The 21,875-nt window shown below is 41.8% G+C and overlaps 2 protein-coding genes across 3 annotated transcripts in view; one reads left to right on the plus strand and one right to left on the minus strand.

Annotated features, from left to right (window-relative positions):
* Positions 1-2,168: 2,168 nt before the first annotated feature.
* LOC121639871 (gastrula zinc finger protein XlCGF8.2DB-like) lies at positions 2,169-3,725 on the plus strand. Its single transcript, XM_041985449.1, has one exon. The coding sequence runs from the start codon at positions 2,193-2,195 to the stop codon at positions 3,198-3,200; it is 1,008 nt and encodes a 335-aa protein (XP_041841383.1). The 5' UTR covers positions 2,169-2,192; the 3' UTR covers positions 3,201-3,725.
* A 10,644-nt stretch (positions 3,726-14,369) lies between these two features.
* The window catches only part of LOC121639862 (zinc finger protein 260-like), a 45,154-nt gene continuing 37,648 nt past the window's right edge, over positions 14,370-21,875 (minus strand). The window contains exon 3 of one of the 2 annotated variants that reach the window (XM_041985430.1): positions 14,370-16,199. In XM_041985430.1, coding sequence (XP_041841364.1) covers positions 14,919-16,199 — 1,281 coding nt within the window. In that variant the 3' untranslated portion in view covers positions 14,370-14,918. The remainder of the gene's footprint in view (positions 16,200-21,875) is intronic. The other variant, XM_041985428.1, reaches the window with a different exon arrangement.

Raw genomic sequence — 21,875 nt, forward strand, 5'->3', positions numbered from 1 at the left:
AGGTTTAGGGAGTACCGTCTTTAATTCAGCATGGTTAAAGCATCTTCTTAGCAGGGGGTCTTGCGTTGGTTAGACTAACACTAGGAAGTGGTGGTGGCCACCTCCTTAGCCTCTCCAGTATGCCGGCTCTGCAGCCACGCTTCTGTTTCTGCTCCCTTCGCCGCTGCTGTAGTCTCCCCACGGTGATGGTAATCCACAGAGATTCGGGGTGCCTGGCGATGTCCCTCGGGATGTCATGGGAGCAGAAAAACTCTGCTGTAACAGCATGCTTTGTAGCATCCCTGGCTGAGTGATGGTCGCTCGCACTGATGTTTCACAATTTTATTGAAGAGAATCTTCATAATAAGCCATGAACAATGTGAACACACCGTAAGACCTATGAAAGGAAATAAAACGAAAACATCTAATCACATAATTGCTCTTACACACAAGGAAATGCTGTCAGTAATATAAGACACAACCAAAGTTCAAACTTAGCTTAGCCGTCATTCCTATACATAAACAAACATTATAAACCATAAAGTATTGAATACCTTGTGCCTGCTGTCAGCCAGGAGCTAAATATAACTGTTATGCTTTGCCGTTTGCATAGTTTGCTCCGTTCTTTCCCTTGTTTTTCTCCCATGTATTTCCGTTTCTACGGTACTATTTACTTTAAAATAAAAGCACGTATTTCAAAATAAAACAGCTTCCTTGTAACAGTGTATAAGACTTATAAAGATTAGAAAACTTGTTCAACTTGGTCATTACGGAAGGTCATTTACATGCTTCATGAGTAATCCTATTTCTATGAGATCATTCCTGCCGTAGATGTTGTTTGCCCAGCAGGATAATGTCAGAACGAGTTAGCAATATGGCGGTGCAAGTGTAGCAGTTGGTTGTCTAGTGATAGTTTGGATTGAAGGATTGTTGCTTCTATCTGTTGTGTTTTTGTATCTTCTTTTTTCTTTCTGCTTTCCTTTTTGCTTCTTTTTGTTGTCCTCCTCCTTTGTTTTTGCCATCTGGTCCAGCAAGATTACATACATACTATAATTCAAAGTAAATAAATTGATTAATTAATCAGATTATCAAGAGCAGCCTCATACCCATGAACCTCCGCTTGGCAAAGCAAATTTGTTCAGCACAACACAGCAACCAGAACATTATTCTGTTTGCTAAAATTCTAGACAAGTTAAAAGATTTGGGGGAAAAAAAACGAACAAAAAAACCAGAATCAATTAGTCAAGGCTGAGTGGGGACATAATTACTTTGTTCTGAACAGAGTTTTCATAAAAGTCTAAATTCTATGATATGATTCCTGATGATGTTCAGACGTTTACGTCAAGCTGATCCAGTGCAGTAGACTGAGCTAAGCTGTTGTATGAGACAGATGTTTGGTTGCAGGGCAAATCACCCAAGAGAAGGAATGAACCTGAGATCTATCATAGGGTGAGAGAGATGTCCATCACAAACCACAGAGCCAATAAACAACTGACATGAATTTGTCAGGACCCCTGACCACTTGTTTGCTGCAGCACTGTGTTGTTTGTTGATCAATGGATAAGGTTGAGGTGGTAAAAAGTTTTCTTTTTTACAATTTCTTCTCTCTCTCTCTCTCTCTCTGCAACAATACTTAATATTTTACACAACACTGCTCTTCTTGTTGACTGAGGTATTTTGCATGCTGACATTTTAATGGTGTGACTTTGGAGAAGCTCTGAGGGTCTTGAAATCCAACTTTATCTTTTTTATTTCAGTGTTCCCTACAGATGTGCAGCAACTGTTGGTGATTACAAAGGGGGTTCCCTGTAATGGATTCTGGACAAGCAGGACCTAGAGCCCCATCTCATTAAAGAGGAACAAGAGGAACTATGGCCCAGTCAGGCTGGAGAGCTGTTGATGATGGACAGGTGGAAAATGTCATTGGTTTAACAATGATGACGGCTCCTCTGAAGAGTGAGGATGATGATAAAGAACTTCAGCCTTGGTCATATTCAGCCCATCTTCATCAAACCCAAACTGAAGGCAACACAGAGGTAGAAGCTCCAACCAGCAACCCAGCTAAATGGATTAAATCAGAAACTGATGGAGAGGACTGTGGAGGACCAGAACTAACCAGTAACCCAGACCCAAACAGTTATTTACAACCAAATAGTCACAGGAAGGCTTCAGACTCCTCTGAGATGAAACATTTATCACATTTTGGACCTAAAATGGAAGATGATGAAAAAGACTGGAATGACAACAGGGGACATGGGTCGGGTGTAAACAGTGATGTGGAGTGTAACGCTGCCAAAAAATCCCTCAGCTGCTCTGAATGTGGTAAAGAGTTTCATTACCAAAAATCTTTCCAGAGACACTTAACACACCGTTCGGGGAAAAGGTGTTTGAGCTGTTTGAACAGTAAGAAACTTTTTAAAGTGACAGAAAATGTAAATATCCAGAAAACAGTCCACACAAAGAAAAAAACATTTGGATGTGATGTTTGTGGTAAAATCTTAAGTTGTAAAAACAACCTTAGGAAACACATGAGAGTCCACACAGGAGACAAACCGTTCAGCTGTGATAAATGTGAACAAAGATTTAGTCGAAAGACACACTTAAACCGACACATGAGAGTCCACACAGGAGACAGACCATTCATCTGTGATGAATGTGGACAAAGATTTAGTCAAAAGACAAACTTAAACCTACACATAAGAGTCCACACAGGAGATAGACCATTCAGATGTGATGAATGTGGACAAAGATTTAGTCAAAAGTCAAACTTAAACCTACACATGCGAATCCACACAGGAGACAGACCATTCAGCTGTGATGAATGTGGACAAGGATTTAGTCAAAAGACCAACTTAAACCTACACATGCGAATTCACACAGGAGACAAACCATTCAGCTGTGATGAATGTGGACAAAGATTTAGTCGAAAGTCAAGCCTAAAGCAACACGTGAGAATCCACACAGGAGACAAACCATTTTCCTGTGATGAATGTGAACAAAGATTTAGTCAAAAGTCAAGCTTAGACAAACACATGAGAATTCACACAGGCGATAAACCATTCAGCTGTGATGAATGTGGACAAAGATTTAGTCGAAAGTCAAGCTTAGACCAACACATGAGAATCCACACAGGACAGAGACCGTTTCCCTGTGAGGTGTGTGGTGAATTATTTAGGTGGCGTCTCTCTTTAAAACAACATATGCGTGTTCACATAAAATAGAAGAGGCACAGTTGCAGGATTTTGTTGCAAATTGTAGACAGTTTGTTCACTGTGTAGAAATTTACTGGTTAGAAGAACTTCAGGGTGGTATCCCATGAAAGTTGCTAATTTATTTTCTTAAATTTAAATATATTTTACCACTTGTAGAAGACATGGTTGTAGCAAACCATGTCTTAAGTTTTTTTTTAGAAACAATGAAAATGCTGACATATAATTTTTTTTAAATATCATCTTAATGTCTTAACATTAAGTATTTCAGCACCGTGCCGGATTTCTGGTCTGCAGAAGTTTTGCGCCAACAACAGAACAAAAAATCTTTCTTAAGTTAATGTACGCTAACGTGGATTATTATAACACTGAGTTAATCTACCAATGGTGTGAGATAAACACAGCTTTCCTGTCAGTTAAACACGTTACTAACCAATCAGAAGTTGAGCTGGGCCTTGGAAAACTAGTGGTGAGAGATCCATATGCAGTTTAAATCTATACTAGACCCCAGATTGTATGATAAGAGCAGCTCCAGTGGCCGCCTTAACAATAGAGGCACGGAACACCACCCATTCGGACTCATTGTCTCCCGCCTCACCCAGGACACGGTTGAAGCTCTGCCACGGATGGGAGTTGAAACTCTTTCTGACAGTGACTCCTCCAGACGTTCCCAGCAAACCCTCACAACACACTTGGGTCTGCTAGGCCTGACCGGCATCCTCCCCCACCATCTGAGCCAACTCACCCCCAGGTGGTGGTCAGTTGACAGCTGCACCCCTCTCTTCATCCGAGTGTCCATGACATGCGGGCACAAGTCCAACGATACGACTACAAAGTCGATCATCGAATTGCGGCCTAGAGTGTCCTTGTGCAAAGTGCACATGTGGAAACTCTTATGCCTGAACGAGGTCTTCATTATTGACAATCCATGATGAGCACAGAAGTCCAATAACAAAACACTCAGATTTAGATCAGGGGGGCAGTTCCTCCCAGTCGTGCCGCTCCAGGTCTCACTGTCATTGCCCACATGAGCATTGAAGTCCCCCAGCAGAACGAGGGAGTACTCAGAAGGAGTGCTCTCCAACACCACTTCCAAGGACTCCAAAAATGGTGGGTACTCTTGATTGCTATTTGGTGCCTAAGCACAAATAACAGTCAGGACCCGTCCCCCCACCTGAAGGAGAGGGAAGGCTACCCTTTCGTTCACCAGGGTAAACCCCAACTTACAAGCGCCAAATCGAGGGGCAATGAGCATGCCCACATCTGCTCGGCGCCTCTCGCCGGGAGCTACTCCAGAATGGAAATGGGTCCAGCCCCTCTCAAAGATGGTGGTTCAAGAGCCTAAGCCATACGTTGAGGTTAGTCCAACTATACCTAGCCAGAACCGCTCAACCTCGTGCACGAGCTCAGGCTTCTTCCCTGCCAGAGATGTGACGTTCCACCTCCCTAGAGCTAGATTCTGTAGTCGAGGATAAGACCACCAGGGTCCCTGCCTTTTGAAGGCGCCCAGCTCACACTGTCCCCGAGCCCTATGGCCTCTCCTGCAGGTGATGCGCCTATGGGGGGTGGGGAGCACATCACCCTTTCGAGCTGAGCTTGACTGGGCCCCATGGGCAAAGGCCTGGCCACGAAGTGCTCACCTCTGTGCTCCACCTCCAGGTCTGGCTTCAGAAAGGAGCCCCGGTGACCCACGTGCAAGCAAGGGAAACCTGGGTCCATGGTTTGTCATCGTCATAGGTGTGCTTCAAGCCGCGCTTCGTCTAGTCCCTCCCCTAGACAACTGTTTGACATAGGTGACCCTACCAGGGGCATATAAGCCCCCGACAACATAGCCACTAGGATCTTCAGAACGTGCAAACTCCACCACGGTAAGGTGGCGGCTCAGGGAGGAGGATTTCTGGATCTTCTCGCTGAATTTCTGTAGTAACTGCCATTTTTTAAAACAATGGATCATGTTGATGAGAGGCTGATCAAATTATTTCTTCAATTCAATTCAAATTTTTTATTGTCCCCAAAGGGAAATTGATTTCGCCGCCAAAACACACACATAGGACAGACATCACAACAAAACATCAGCTAACAAAATCAGAACCGAAGGCATATGTCAAAAAGAGAGATTCTCACAATTCAAAACATTAAATGAGCTTAAAAAACATTAAATGAGCTTAAAATAAGTTAAATAGAGTCACAGCTAAAAACTAAATAAAACAACTCTGTCACCTTAGGCCATTGCTGTTAAGCAATTGAACAGCAGTAGGGACAAATGACACTTTAAGTCTCTTTGTCCTCCCCAAAGTGGCCTTGAAGTGACGGCCAGAAGGTAATAAAATGAACTCATTATGGAGAGGGTGGTTTGGGCAGTCTAATATAGAATGGGCTTTCCTCAACACATTTTTATTAAAAATGGACAAAAGACCCTCCTGCTGGGATCCAGAGACTTTGCCAGCAGCTTTGACTAGACGACCTAAGCGATTTTTATCTGCCAAACTTAGGCTCCCGAACCAAGCAATAATACAAAAAGATAAAACCAATTCAATTCGTTTTCTTCCACAAATTAATGGACACTGAACCATACTGGACACATTATTTTAAAACAAAAATTACATACCGGAACTAAAGCTAAACAAAGAACTCCAACCTGGTGAGTTTAGCGGCCGATACCACCTCTGCTGCCACCTTTAGCTTAGAGGAAGAAACTGCAACACAACACCAAAATGACGCGTACCCCCAACGTTCGAGTGCGAGAGCACACTCACCAGCATAAGCTACACTGTAACCGACCACACGCAGACCCTGCGTTAGTATAAATCTACCTTTAGTTAACGTACCTTTTTTTTTGTGTGTGTGTGTTTTTGTTTCTTGTTTATGTGTGAATTGTAAGTTGGAAAATTGAATAAAAAAGATTTTTTTATTATAATCAGTTTCACATGCTGTTGTGGAAATGGAATAGACAACAGGTGGAAATTATAGGCAATTAGCAAGGAGTGGTTCTGCAGGTGGTGACCACAGACTACTCAGGTTTTATGCTTTCTGGCTGATGTTTTGGTCACCTTTGAATGCTGGCGGTGCTTTCACTCTAGTAGTAGCATGAGACGGAGTCTACAACCCACAAAAGTGGCTCAGGTAGTGCAGCTCATCCAGGATGGCGCATCAATGCGAGCTGTGGCAAGAAGGTTTGCTGTGTCTGGCAGAGTAGTGGCCAGAGCATGGAGGCGCTACCAGGAGACAGGCCAGTACATCAGGAGCTGTGGAGGAGGCCGTAGGAGGGCAACAACCCAGCAGCAGGACCGCTACCTCCGCCTTTGTGCAAGGAGGAACAGGAGGAGCACTGCCAGAACCCTGCAAAATGACCTCCAGCAGGCCACAAATGTGCATGTGTCTGCTTAAACGGTCAGAAACAGACTCCATGAGGGTGGCATGAGGGCCCTACGTCCACAGGTGGGGGTTGTGCTTACAGCCCAACACTGTGCAGGATGTTGGGCATTTGCCAGACAACACCAACATTGGCAAATTTGCTACTGGCGCCCTGTGCTCTTCTCAGATGAAAGCAGGTTCACACTGAGCACATGTGACAGACATGAGAGTCTGGAGACGCAGTGGAGTACGTTCTGCTGCCTGCAACATTCTCCAGCATGACCAGTTTGGCAGTGGGTCAGTAATGGTGTGGGGTGGCATTTCTTTGGGGGGGCCGCACAGCCCTCCATGTGCTTGCCAGAGGTAGCCTGACTGCCATTAGGTACCGAGATGAGATCCTCAGACCCCTTGTGAGACCATATGCTGGTGCGGTTGGCCCTGGGTTCCTCCTAATGCAAGACAATGCTAGACCTCGTGGCTGGAGTGTGTCAGCAGTTCCTGCAAGACTAAGGCGTTGATGCTATGGACTGGCCCGTCTGTTCCCCAGAGTCCAGGTCTAAGAGAGGATCTCTCAGGAGACCATCCACCACCTTATCAGGAGCACGCCCAGGCATTGTAGGGAGGTCATACAGGTACGTGGAGCCCACACACACTACTGAGCCTAATTTTGACTTGTTTTAAGGACATTACATCAAAGTTGGATCAGCCTGTAGTGAGTGTGACTCTAAATCCAGACCTCCATGGGTTAAAAACACTTGATTTCCATTGATATTTTTTGTGTGATTTGTGTGTGTGTGTGTGTGTGTGTGTGTGTGAGAGAGAGAGAGAGAGAGAGAGAGATAAGTTTGAGGTGTGTATGCACATATGTGCAGGTGTGTGTGCAAGTGTGTGTGCTTGCATCTTTGAATGGGATCTAGAATTTTTGCATTTAATGTTTCAGTTTCTACCATTTCTTTGTATGTGTTAAAAACCTTGAGTTCGGTCAATTTCTTGAGTTCACATGGTACTGAAAAATTTTTGTCTTGTTATAGGACAGTTTCCAGTTACAGCACCTCTAGTCCTAACTCCATGACTTTATTATACTATTTCTAGGGAATCTTCTGGGGAAGCTTAAAAATCAGTTTTATGAACAAGAAATTAACAAAACTGTCAAAACTAAGTACAGTATGTTTCCTTGGGACAAGGCAATTACAGTGCCTTGCGAAAGTATTCGGCCCCCTTGAACCTTGCAACCTTTCGCCACATTTCAGGCTTCAAACATAAAGATATAAACTTTAAATTTTTAGTCAAGAATCAACAACAAGTGGGACACAATCGTGAAGTGGAACGAAATTTATTGGATAATTTAAACCTTTTCAACAAATAAAAAACTGAAAAGTGGGGCGTGCAGTATTATTCGGCCCCTTTACTTTCAGTGCAGCAAACTCACTCCAGAAGTTCAGTGAGGATCTCTGAATGATCCAATGTTGTCCTAAATGACTGATGATGATAAATAGAATCCACCTGTGTGTAATCAAGTCTCCGTATAAATGCACCTGCTCTGTGATAGTCTCAGGGTTCTGTTTAAAGCGCAGAGAGCATCATGAAGACCAAGGAACACACCAGGCAGGTCCGAGATACTGTTGTGGGGAAGTTTAAAGCCGGATTTGGATACAAAAAGATTTCCCAAGCTTTAAACATCTCAAGGAGCACTGTGCAAGCAATCATATTGAAATGGAAGGAGTATCAGACCACTGCAAATCTACCAAGACCCGGCCGTCCCTCCAAACTTTCGTCTCAAACAAGGAGAAAACTGATCAGAGATGCAGCCAAGAGGCCCATGATCACTCTGGAGGAACTGCAGAGATCTACAGCTGAGGTGGGAGAGTCTGTCCATAGGACAACAATCAGTCGTACACTGCACAAATCTGGCCTTTATGGAAGAGTGGCAAGAAGAAAGCCATTTCTCAAAGATATCCATAAAAAGTCTCGTTTAAAGTTTGCCACAAGCCACCTGGGAGACGCACCAAACATGTGGAAGAAGGTGCTCTGGTCAGATGAAACCAAAATCGAACTTTTTGGCCACAATGCAAAACGATATGTTTGGCGTAAAAGCAACACAGCTCATCACCCTGAACATACCATCCCCACTGTCAAACATGGTGGTGGCAGCATCATGGTTTGGGCCTACTTTTCTTCAGCAGGGACAGGGAGGTTGGTTAAAATTGACGGGAAGATGGATGGAGCCAAATACAGGACCATTCTGGAAGAAAACCTGTTGGAGTCTGCACAAGACCTGAGACTGGGACGGAGATTTATCTTCCAACAGGACAATGATCCAAAACATAAAGCCAAATCTACAATGGAATGGTTCACAAAGAAACGTATCCAGGTGTTAGAATGGCCAAGTCAAAGTCCAGACCTGAATCCAATCGAGAATCTGTGGATAGAGCTGAAGACTGCTGTTCACAAACGCTCTCCATCCAACCTCACTGAGCTCGAGCTGTTTTGCAAGGAAGAATGGGCAAGAATTTTAGTCTCTCGATGTGCAAAACTGATAGAAACATACCCCAAGCGACTTGCAGCTGTAATTGGAGCAAAAGGTGGCGCTACAAAGTATTAATGCAAGGGGGCCGAATAATATTGCACGCCCCACTTTTCAGTTTTTTATTTGTTATAAAAGTTTAAATTATCCAATAAATTTCGTTCCACTTCACGATTGTGTCCCACTTGTTGTTGATTCTTGACTAGAAATTTAAAGTTTATATCTTTATGTTTGACACCTGAAATGTGGCGAAAGGTTGCAAGGTTCAAGGGGGCCGAATACTTTCGCAAGGCACTGTATACCATTGTACTGATTTTTGATCCAGTACATTACACAAAACCAGTTTAGGTATTTTTTTTTTACAGTTTTGCAAAGTCTCAACATGTCTGTCAAGATTTTAGATTTGTAATTTTACACCTAAATCTTGAAACTCGATGTCTTCTATCTCCTTTCATCAAGCCTTTCTCTGAAATTTTCATTAATTTTTCTTCTGATTGAGAAACACATTGAGACTGTCTTTATAATTCAGTCAGATCAGAATAGCAGATGAAGGGAGAGCGTTAAGTGACGCTGATGCTGTAGGTGATGTATTTCTGGTGAGACAGCAGATTCAAACTAGTCACATTCAAACATTCATCCATCCATCCATTCATTTAATTGTGTTTTTACCAATCTAATATATTCTTTAAAGTCATTATAGGGAAAGCCACACCAAACATCAGCCCCATCTACCTCATCCAAGGCCAAGAGACAGCGAAACGAGGATTCACCAGAAGATATTTCATCACCGGGTAACAGACTCAACAGATGTTCTTATCTTTATACACAAGAAACTTGATAGTTTTGATGCATGTTTGAGTCTGGTGGAAATTCTCCACTAAGAGTTCCAGGCATTACGTGAATCACTGGAATTCAGCCAGAAGCAGGTGGAAACCCTGGCAGCGAAGAGCAGCAACCTCAGAGAGTCAGTAAAACCCATTACCGATGGGTTGAACTGACTTTGAGGAAAAAAATATATAATAAATGATTGATCTGCATGTGCGGAGCATGAGAGAGAATCTGGTATTTGCAGGGATTCCAGAGCAGAACGAGGAAGACCCTGAGAACACAGTGAAAAACTTAATCCAAACTCACCTGAAGCTCCCGGAGGAAACGGTGAAAAACATCTCATTTCACAGAGTCCATCATCTGGGTGGGAGGAAAGCCAGGGCCGTCACACCAAGAACCATTGTAACCAAATTCGTCAACTTCAGACAGACGGAGCAGGTGAAGAACCAGGGCCGCCAACTGAAGGGGACGAACTTCGGTGTAAACAACCAATATCTGAGAGAGATCCTGGATCAGCAAAGTCCTGTTTCCCACCAGGAAAAAATCTATTGTTGAAGGCGCTCATGCTGTCATTGCAATGGATAAACAGCGGTTCTGCAACCTGAACATAGTCAACCTTTAATGCGGCTATATTCTCACTGTATTGTGTCAATGCATAAAACTGCCATAAGAGATAATTTAGTTAACAATAAATTCACTGCCCGTCTCAACATGGATGTTTTTTTTTTTTTAATTGTTTCCATTGGCACTGTCACTCTTCTTCTTTCCTACTCTTTCACGGTTAACGGTAATCTCACCTGTCATTTTAATGTGAACCACGGCGCACGCACATGCTCGAACATCAGGCTCAGCTTGCTGACACACATCAGCACTTTGCATTCAAAACACACAGATGCTATGTATGAGGGAACAACACATGCAGACATTTAATACAAAGATCTATGTTGCACACTCAGCTGGCAGACACACATGCACGCAAAGAAGCAGTGGGATGCACACAGATACACACTTAAGTAATATGCATGCAGTTCTCATGTCTGTTGTCAGATTGTAAATACACTGAGGTTTGTCACTTGGAATGTGTGTGGAGCTGGTACATGGGAAAAGAAGTTAAAAACTTTCAATCGGCTGCAGAAAATGAAGGCAGACATCGTCCTCTTACAGGAAACTCATTTGGCAGCCCACATGTATACTTAGCTTGTTATAATTCTAGGCAAAGAGTAGCAACTCCTGTTGTGTTCACCTCCTGCCCTTTAATGTTCCCGGACAAATTTTGCACAGTTCTTAAATTAGCACAAAACCCATTTTTCACAACCAAATTTTTATTCAACATTCTTTAGATGTGAACAATGTTTCAAAGTAGTGTTTAACATAAATTTATAGAATTAGACATAAAATAACTGCAGTGATAATATAAATAGGCACTGAAAATGTATTACAAAATGAACATGTAATGTAAAACGTAAATGGAAAACCAGACCAACCTCAGCATGAAGCTGTGTGTATGTGTGTGCGCACATGTGGACGGGTCGTGTATCTCCATTATCAAATTGAATAATTCTTGAAAGGACATGAAACTGTTGTAAGATCATAGTTGCCCGGAAAATAGTCTGGCCAGACTCTGCATCCCACAGACTTTTTGTAGCCTCATTGTTTGAGCGATATACCCCTGCTAAAATCAACAGGCCTATGTAGGCTTGGAGGTCTACCAGCTCGATTTCTCTCCAGGTATTCCCAAACACATGCTTCCCCTCCAGGTTTGTCATCTCCAGTATAATTCCCTCAATGGACACTGTTAAAAAAAAAAGTTGGAATCTGGACTTGATGCCATCCACTCGAGATTTGGCATACTGTGTTGGCCCTGGCATCATTATGTTTTCCACTCTCGCTCTACTTCCTCTGTCCTGGAGGGATGAAAACCAGAGCTAGTGTCCACTCTTGGACTGGAATGTCTCCTCCGGTGCCCATTCTTAAGGTGCCTCTCCCTCTCCTTCTGTTGACTGGTCAGTCTCCTCAAAGTCTGGATCAAAATCTGTGTTGTCTTCCACTTCCAAGACATCCTCCTCTATCTCTGGTTCAATTTCAGTGCCCTCTTCATCATGTCCAAAAACCTGGACCAGAACCTCTTTGACAGAGAACCGCTTGTGCTCAGAGGTAAAGGAGTGCAAGGCAAACATCAAATTATACATATGGGGTCTGTGTGAAGATGATACATTGACTAGTGTGGAAGGTGTGGTTCACATGGGGGATAGGCACAAAAGTGTATAAAAGACTGTGTTCAGTCTAAAATGTGTGAGTGAGTGTGTATGGGGATGTTTTCTGTCCGATGGATGAATATAGTCTGGATATCCATTCATTTCCTATGGTGGTCACTTTTGACCCAGAACACCACAGATGTAACAAGGTTGACACTCAAAATTCAATGAAAGATGTGATCATCACTTTTATATGTTCAAGTGCATAGTGTGGAGGATATCATAAGGCCTTGATGCAATCAGATGTAAAACACAATATTTTAGTGTTCTAAGTTGTAAATTGGTCAGATTTGACCCGGACACAACAGGAGGGTTAATGTAACTGCTAAAATTCAGGTCTGAGACCAGGACTAAACTAGATTTCTGGCTTGGTTGTTGGTTTTTAACTTTGCTGTTTGAAGCTGAGAACTGACATTTAATCTTTTTTCCCTGGCTCCAAAATTATTTCAGTTTTGTCTTCGTTTAACTGAAGGAAGTTCTGGCACATCCCATCTGGCACAGACAGATGACGAGTTTGGTTGTGGAGGGAGGGGAGGTGGGCACTGGGGCTGTGATGACTGTGCCAGAGCTTGCTGGGGAATTGGTGTGGAGGATGAAGTAGGATGTTTCAGGGTGAAAAGATGTGACTGGGGCATGGGGTCAGTTTGGTTGCGATAGTGACCAACTCCATCTGGGAGGTGAAGTCCAGGAGGGGTGGGCAGGATGGAGAGAGGGAGGGTGATCTGGATGGAGTATGATGCGATGAAGGGAGTGGGTCCTCGCTGGAAGCTTTGGGGGTTTCTTCAGGAGGTGGCTGAGGTGTTTTTTTTTTTTTAATATATCAGGGTTTCCTGTAGGCTCTGTTGTATCACGTTTTGGTCTCTCTTGTCCTTGTCCAAAGTAAAAGAGTGTCTGTTCAGAAAATAAAAACAAGCATACAGCCGCACTCCTGACCTGTTTAGGTAGAATCCATCTGTTTCAAAAAGGTGCCTGCGGTCCCAGAAGAAGTTGAAATTGTCTATGAAATAAACTGGATGTATGATACATTCTGCCGAAGCCATGTATTCAGACTAAACAGCCTACTGGATCTCTCCACTCCTCCTCTGGGAGGGAGAGGGCCACTGATAAATATCTGGGCACCAAGACAGCTGATCGTATCCAGCAGTTGAGCACCTCAGACTCAGAACATCATTCGACCCCACATGCAGTATGAGGGTTTCCAGTTGGTTGTGCAGCCATAATTTCCGTAATCTGATACCATATCCTTGGGAAAGCACAGTACTTTTGTACGTTTTCCACACACAGTTCTCACGTCGTTCATGCCAAAGTCAAAACAAAAGTACCGTTTGCTTTTCTTGTCACCTTTTACTTTCTGAGTTGTTTATTGGCCTTACTCTGGTCTGTAGGGAGATTTCATCCCGGTCATGAGATGTAGATCCAGAATCGTGCAGCAGTGGAACAAACATGTTCTGTAGTTGCATGTCTGGTTGTTGTGGAGAATATTTGTTAGTTTTTCTTTTGACAACTGGCCAAGACTGTGTCTTGCTAGGGAGAGGGGTTAAGGAGGTATTTGGTCTGGATGGCAGAGCAGGCCAGCCGGTTGTGCCACTAGTCTCAGCAAACTGAGCTCTGCCTGTTACTCGTCCGCCCATTTCCCTGTGAGATGATTTACTCTTCGGCTTTGTAGGCCATGCTGACGTGACACTGACAGGATTGTAAGAGTCTTAAAAATTAGTAGTATCCAACCAAATCTACCACAAAATACAGCCCTAGTGATTGAGTATCCAGGAGCTGTTGCTCATAAATTTCTTGAGTAAAAACATAAGAATACAGGCAGAAAAATGCAAGCAGAAGGGAGAGCAAAGCAGCAAAGTGTCAGCATGGGACAGAAGCAGGAAGATGGAGCTAATCACAGGGGACCAGATGAAGTGAAATTCTTTGAGGGAATCAGACGTTTCACGCCTCCATGTCACCCATTAATTTATGATAATGGACACCTCATCGGGCATTATCCCTTACTTATACCATGGTCTGGGTGAATATCGATTCTGATTGGCTGGAGGGTGTCCATTAAAAAGTGATAATGGACACCTATGAAAGAAGTTCCAGTCAAATAGACTTATTGCTGTAAATTATTGAGCTGACTAAACGCTAGTTGGTAACTGTGGCAACAGAAATTCAGACGCAGGGCTACAGCCATGCCAGATCATGTCTGTGATGCGCAGATTCTAGTTGCTGGTTTATTGCTTTTATTTCTCAGAGTGAATGATACGTGGTCACTGATGAAAATGGGATGGATTTTGATTTCTGACATGTCACTCATCAGCGAGGTGCTAGTTAAGAAATAATCTAGAATAGGAATGGTGAACTGAAGAGAAGAAGTGTATTCTCTTAGTGTGGGGTGGTGAGAGCACCAAGCATCACAAAGACCAAAATCCTTCATGTATTGTTTTATCGATTCTGAGGATTTCCTAACTCAATGACAGTGGTACTGTTTGTCCAATATAATGTTAAAGTCAACTCCTATAATTAGTGTGTTATCTGAGTGACCATAGAGTGGTCACTCTAATATAAAAAACAAAATGGTGAGTTAAGGTTTAAGCAGTCCAGAGTAAGACAAACACTTTCCTGAAGAATCAGACAGAGTGTGAGAGACTTTGTTCAAGTGTGTCTTGAATGAGTCTGGATTAAATAAAGCTGGGAACAAGTTAAAACTCAGGAGATGGTGCTAGTTTGCGTCACATCACACTGTTTACAGATTTGCAACAAAATCCTGCAACTGTGCCTTGTCTATTTTATATGGACACGCATGTGTTGTTTTAAAGAGAGACGCCACCTAAATAATTCACCACAAACCTCACAGGGAAACGGTCTCTGTCCTGTGTGGATTCTCATGTGTTGGTTTAAGTGTGACTTTTGACTATATTTTTGTCCACAATCATCACAGCTGAATGGTTTGTCTCCTGTGTGGATTCTTATGTGTTGGTTTAAGTTTGATTTTTGACTAAATCTTTGTCCACATTCATCACAGCTGAATGGTTTGTCTCCTGTGTGGACTCTCCTGTGTCTGTCTAAGATTGACCTTCGATTAAATCTTTGTTCACATTCATCACAGCTGAATGGTTTGTCTCCTGTATGGACTCTCATGTGTTCGTTTAAGTTTGACTTTACACCAAATCTATGTCCACATTCATCACAGCTGAATGGTTTCTCTCCTGTGTGGACTCTCATGTGTTTGTTTAAGCTTGACTTTCGAGTAAATCTTTGTTCACATTCATCACAGCTGAACGGTTTGTCTCCTGTGTGGACTCTCATGTGTTGGTTTAGGCATGACTTTTCACTAAATCTATGTCCACATTCATCACAGCTAAATGGTCTCTCTCCTGTGTGGACTCTAATGTGCTGGTTTAAGTGTGACTTTTGACTAAATCTTTGTCCACATTCATCACAGCCCAATCGTCTGTCTCTTGTGTGGACTCTCATGTGTTTCCTAAGGTTTCTTTTAAGACTAAAGATTTTATCAGAAACATCACATCTCACTGATTTTTTCTCTGTGTGGACTCTTTTCTGGATATTTACATTTTGTGTCACTTTAAAACATTTCTTACTATTCAAACAGCTCAAAGACCTTTTTCCTGAATGGTGTGTTAAGTGTCTCTGGAGAGATTTCTGGTAGCGAAACTCTTTACCACATTCAGAGCAGCTGAGGGATTTTTTGGCAGCGTTACACTCCACATCACTGTTTACACCTGACCCATGTCCCCTGTTGTCATTCCAGTCTTTTTCATCATCTTCCATTTTAGGTCCAAAATGTGATAAATGTTTCAACTCAGAAGAGCCTGAAGCCTTTCTGTCACTATTTGGTTGTAAATAACTGTTTGGGTCTGGGTTACTGGTTAGTTCTGGTCCTCCACAGTCCTCTCCATCAGTTTCTGATTTAATCCATTTAGTTGGTTTGTTGGTTGGAGCCTCTACCTCTGTGTTGCCTTCAATTTGGGTTTGATGAAGATGGGCTGAATATGACCAAGGCTGAAGTTCTTTATCATCATCATCCTCACTCTTCAGAGGAGCCTTCATCATTGGTAAACTGGTGACACTCTCCACCAGCCCATCATCAACAGTTCTCCATCCTGACTGAGCCATAGTTTCTCTTGTTCCTGCTTGTCCAGAATCCCAACAGCTGCTGCACATCTGCAGGGAACACTGAAAAAAAAAAAAGATAAAAGTTGGATTTCAAGACCATGCAGCAGAAAAATGCCCACCTCTTCTCCTCAGAGCTTCTTAAAAAGGGGCATTCGGACAGAGTAGTTCTAAGAATGCAATTTCAAGAAATGTCCGCCTCAAATTTAGTTCTATGAACTGCCCTTACGAAGGGGAACCGTTTCATTTTGCATTTGCACGAGTCAGGGACTGATGTGACACCACCATCTGCAACAGTGATGTGTTACTTAAGTGACACACCACAACAAAAGAAAACCTGTGAAAAATAGAAAGAGAAGAAAACACCAAGAAGCTAATTTTTGAAGCGAAGAGGCTGCCATGTTCATCCTCTGCATGACATGTTGCTTTAAACTCGCGTGCTGCAGTCATTCTCATGCTGCGGAGAGGAGATGCCGTTTTTTTTTTTTTTTTTTTTATTTAAGTCTGACCGGGACACTCAGACAACATGACGCACATATGTGTAAAGATTGTCTATTAGTAACAGACATCTCACTAACATAAACCAAATATTATTCAGTCCAAGACTCCAGCAGCAGGTGCTTCGGGCTGTCTTTCTCTCTGCAAACCATCACTTTGTCCTCCACCCCGTCACTCCTCCAGCTGACCTCTTTGCAGCGCAGTAACTATTTCAACGATGCTTGGATTGCAGGGTAGCCACTGTTGCATAGGTAACAGACGTACTCTTTGTCTATGTCTATGTTGAAACTCTACTCCCCTTTAAGAGTCTGCAGCGGTGCAGAAGGACGGTAAGCCGTCTGCTCTCTGGACAGTTTGATTTGTCACCATCCAATTAGATAGATGTTTAATATGGACATAATTCACAACCGCAACTTCGGAGTCTCACACACAATTCTGTGCTTTGCATCTGTGAAAAGGGTTTTCACAAAAGAACTAAATATTTTTGACAACCATGCAAACCCTTTCTGCACATTTGCAAACTTGAATTTTTCAGGCAGATTGTTTTTACAGGGTGAAAAGCTGGATTTACAGATGCAAACTGAAATGATGTGGAAACATTCACTTCATACAACTTCAAAATCTATATGACTTAATATTGTGCCCATACTATTGTTAACAGGAAAAGCCAGAACTGAAAGAAAAAAAACAGACTGGAGACAGCGTGAACACAGGTTGTGTCCCAAATTGCGCACTTCTATACTTCGAACACTACATTTAAGAGCTTAGTGCGCTGACACAGAAATTTCAGTAAAAACTCAGTGCACTGAAAGTACCCGGATGCTGCCCTAAACTCGGCCAAAAATCTAGTGCGAAACGATGGACACTACACGCACTAAACAGACGCCATCTTGCTGACGTAGCGGAAGGGGAGGGACTTTCAACCAGTTTTTCAGAGCTGAATAATGGCAGCCACCGACTCAGTGGTACCGATGCAGGCGGAGGCTGTTTTCTACTGTTGGAAGTATGAAGTTATTTGATCGTAATTCTAATATAAACTGCAGCATGCTTCTTATCTCTTCTGTCCCCGATGACAGTTATGGATCTGATCATTTGTTGGAGGCTGCAGTAGAGTTAGCAACATAAATGTTAGCAGTTTTATAGCAGATTTTGCGGATGTAGATGGGCTATAAGTGTTAAAAATGATTAATGCTATAGGTCCTGTATGTTTATTCGTGATTGTTGAACATCCAGATTAAGCACTGTGGGGCCTCTGGCGTAAACGAAATGGTCCTTGATCTGAAAACTGATTAGGAAACACCGCTGGTTTAGAGAACCGGCCGATGGTACCGCTGACTAAGCCATAGTTGATTGTACATCACTTTAGATAAGCGTCTGCAAAGTACCCATAAAATACATATATATAATAATGTTTGCTTTTATATAAACTGCCATTGTGTGTTCACCGTAGGTCACTGTGGCATCAAACTACCGAGCCAGCAGTGGAACTGAGGCATTTACCACCTGCGGGCTAGGACGCTGCTGTGGAAAAGAGGCGGCAGCAAGAGAGAAATATTTTAATAAAAAGTTTAAATAAAATGTTTTCTGCATCCCTGTTTTAGCATCTTCATTACTGAATTTCATATTTTAAATGATGATTTCTAGTATAATCGGTTTCCTGTTGCCAGACGTGAACGGTATCAGAGTTAACACCAATGAAAACAGATGTATAATGTAAAATACTTTAATTCAGTGAAGATATCTGCATATTTAAAAGCTGTTTTATTAGTGTTTTAAATTGCACTTTATGCTAACAGGTATGGGGGAGACATGCAAAGACACATGAACGTGTGCTGATGGTTTCTATTGTTATCAACTGAGATAGATTAATACAGTGGAGGCCACAGTTCTTTGTTTCACAAATGAGGCATTTTAAAAGACATTTAATAGCATAAAAGTATGATGACATGAAAACACGAATGTTAACGTGATTTTGGCTTTTGGAAGAACTTGGACGGATTGTCCTAAAAAGAGTATATTGACGGAGCGGCGCTGCTATTAGGCAGCATGTAGGAGGGTCATATACCTTAAAATAAATAAGCATACGTTCTAATTCATGTGCATCCTGAGGAGGATCCTGTGTTGGATGCGACAAAGTTTACAGGTGGGGTTAAGTAAGGAGTAAAAGTAAAATCAAGAGTTGGAAATTCATTCTGTAAATCAAGGCAGCAGAAGAATCAGAGTCAAAAGCTGGTACGTCACTACCGGTAAGTGCACAACGTTAGTGCTCAATTGGGATCAGCACTTACCCACGATAGTGTGCACTACAGAAGGTAGTGCTTAGTACTACACACTACCTTCCAGTGCACTCATGTAAGTGCGCAGTTTGAGACACACTCACAGACTTTTATCCTTCCTTGTTCTCCAGCTAGCTTGCTCTCTGGCTACATTCCAGCTCACATCACCATCCACACAGTCACAAATCAGGAGTCGTCTGCTTTCCTCACACAAATGAAGATATCTGGTCGAAAATATTGAACATTTGATATTTCCGATTGTCGGCCATGACCCATTTCAGAGCAGATTATCAGGACAAATCCACTCGTAACACACCTCAGACCAGACCAGCAGCAGATTAAGTGACACTAATAAAATAAATGGACTTTGAACAGTGCCCAGTAACTAACCAATGATTAAATATACTAGGGCACTGTTTTATATGCAGTCAATACTTTCTGCCCCTACCTGGTCAACCCATAGGTTAACCAGTATCAACCAGTCTTTACATGCGAACATGAAAACATAAGTGAAATTTTTTTCTTTTAACTTTATTTAAAATGTGATAATGCATTTTAAGTTACATGAGGTTCACCATGTAAATTTGTCAAATTTAGCTCTTCATGCTAATTTTCATCTGTAGTCCCATCGCAGATCAATGTAAGAAAAAAAATTTACATAAAAGGATTGTTAGAGTAAATAAAAAGATAATTAAAAAATAGACAATAGTAAATTAGTCATGCAATGAACATACAGTATATAACAGACAAACATAAGAAAGATCTTCAAAATCCTGCTTTGCTGCCGTGCGGACACTTTCTGCTTTGCTCTCACTTCTGCTTGTATTTTTCTTTGTTTTTTTATGTTCACCGGCAAATAAATAAGAACAGGAACTCCTGGTCACTTATAAATCACTGGAACAATATTTTTTTAAAGATTTTGTTGACTATCATTGGAGCACACGTAGAATAATGCCTCCTAACCCTGCAGTATCAGTTAGCTGCACTGAGTGTGAGCAACTTTCTTTGAGGATAACAGCTGGAGAAATGCTGCATGCCACTCGTGTGAATGAAGAATTTATTGACTCTATTGCAGCTTCTGTACAAGCTACTGAGTTGTCAAATGGACTAAGTCAAATCTTCATAGGCGAAGGCATGTCGGATGTGGAGCCTCCCGCTACCGACCTGGCTGATACACTTCCTTGGATGTGTTCAAATGACACTGGAATAACTGGGGAAGATCCCAAACCGGACGGTCAAACTGATCTACTCGAACAGTGTTGGTGCCAGAGCAAAGTCATCAACCCCAGCCAGAACCTGGTCTGATGTTCGTCACAGAGGTAAATCCAGTAAAAAAATTAAAGCTCCAGCACTCACTCCACTACGTAAGTCAGTAGTGTTAATTTCGTTAACGAAAACTAAAGGGAAATATTTTCGTCAACGCACATTTTTCACCGGACGAAAACTAGACTAGACAAGACTAAAACCCCCATTAACAAACAATAACTGGGACTAAATCAGAATGCATTTTCGTGGACTAATAAAGACGAGACAAAAATGTAGTTCACTAAATAAAAACTGGACTAAAATCTATGGACATTTTAGTTCACGAACAAAGACGAGACGAAAATTAAATTATCATATGATATGATTTTGTCAGATCCTGTTTCCTCCTCCTCGGCTCTTCTGCCGCGCTCACACACGCACACACCCTTTCAAACCTGCAGCAGGCCGGTGCACAAACACAAGGGACAAACAGGAGTTGGATTCATGGCGAAAGTTTAAAAGTAAAACATTAATGGCCATAGTTTGCACAGAGCCCAAGAGAAAGAGAAGACAGTTAAAACAAAACACCTGGGCAGCTACACATGGATGCAAACTAAAACTAAAATGTACTAAAACAAATCATCTAAAAAAAATAATACACCACGGTTATTCCAAACAACTTTAACCTACATTTTCATTCATGAAATAGCTTAAATGTGGTATAAAAGTAAGTAAAATTCTTTATGTTTTGAATGTCTAGGGTCACCAGAATTTTGTGATATGAAAATGGGGTTCCAAGCTAAAAAAGGTTTGCATCCCAATGTATTTATTTGTGACATAAAATGCTATTCTGTTTGTCTTCAGGTTACCATCACAAGGACATTTGATCTGAATTGACATCAATATTAATATAAATAAATGCATATAATCATAAAAATGCCTGCAATTATTTCTGCATAAAGTAGATAGTTATGTTTTAATAATGAGTTTTAAATGAATTGTTAAATGTAGTTTAACAATATTAAACTACATTTAACAATGTTCTACTAACTACTAACAATGTACAATATTATTTGCTGACAAAAAAAGTAAAAGGGTAACATGAATTTCCTGACTAAAACTAGACTAAAAAGTAAAAACTAGGCAAATAAAATTAAGTTTTCTTGGACTAAAATAAAGACTAAAACGCTGGACTTATAGTCGATTAAAACTTGAATAAACAAAAATGGGATGAGTTTGACTAAATGTGATAAAAACTAATAAGAACGATTGAAACTGGACTAAAACTGAGACTAAATTTAAAAATGGCTGATAAAATTAACACTATCAGTTTGGGAACTGATAGTGATCTTTAGACCATTCTGTCTTCACATCCAGATGGTATGAAGATTATTGTCTTTTGATATTCTGAGGAGGAAAACTGGCTCCGAGATCCTGAAGAAAGACTTTTCTCTGCTGTTGGAGAGACTGTGATAATATGGAGCACATCATGTTTACATTTCAGGACCCATTCCCACAGCAGGTAAAGGAATTGAACTTTTCAGTAGACTTCTTGGCCTGAACACATGGTTATCAAACACATGTATCG

The sequence above is a fragment of the Melanotaenia boesemani genome, chromosome 5 (genome assembly GCF_017639745.1).
Source record: "Melanotaenia boesemani isolate fMelBoe1 chromosome 5, fMelBoe1.pri, whole genome shotgun sequence".
NCBI classification, from domain to species: domain Eukaryota; kingdom Metazoa; phylum Chordata; class Actinopteri; order Atheriniformes; family Melanotaeniidae; genus Melanotaenia; species Melanotaenia boesemani.

Coding starts and splice junctions, on each gene's coding strand:
- LOC121639871 (XM_041985449.1), top strand. CDS start 2,193: ATGGAAGATGATGAAAAAGACTGGAATGACAACAGGGGACATGGGTCG.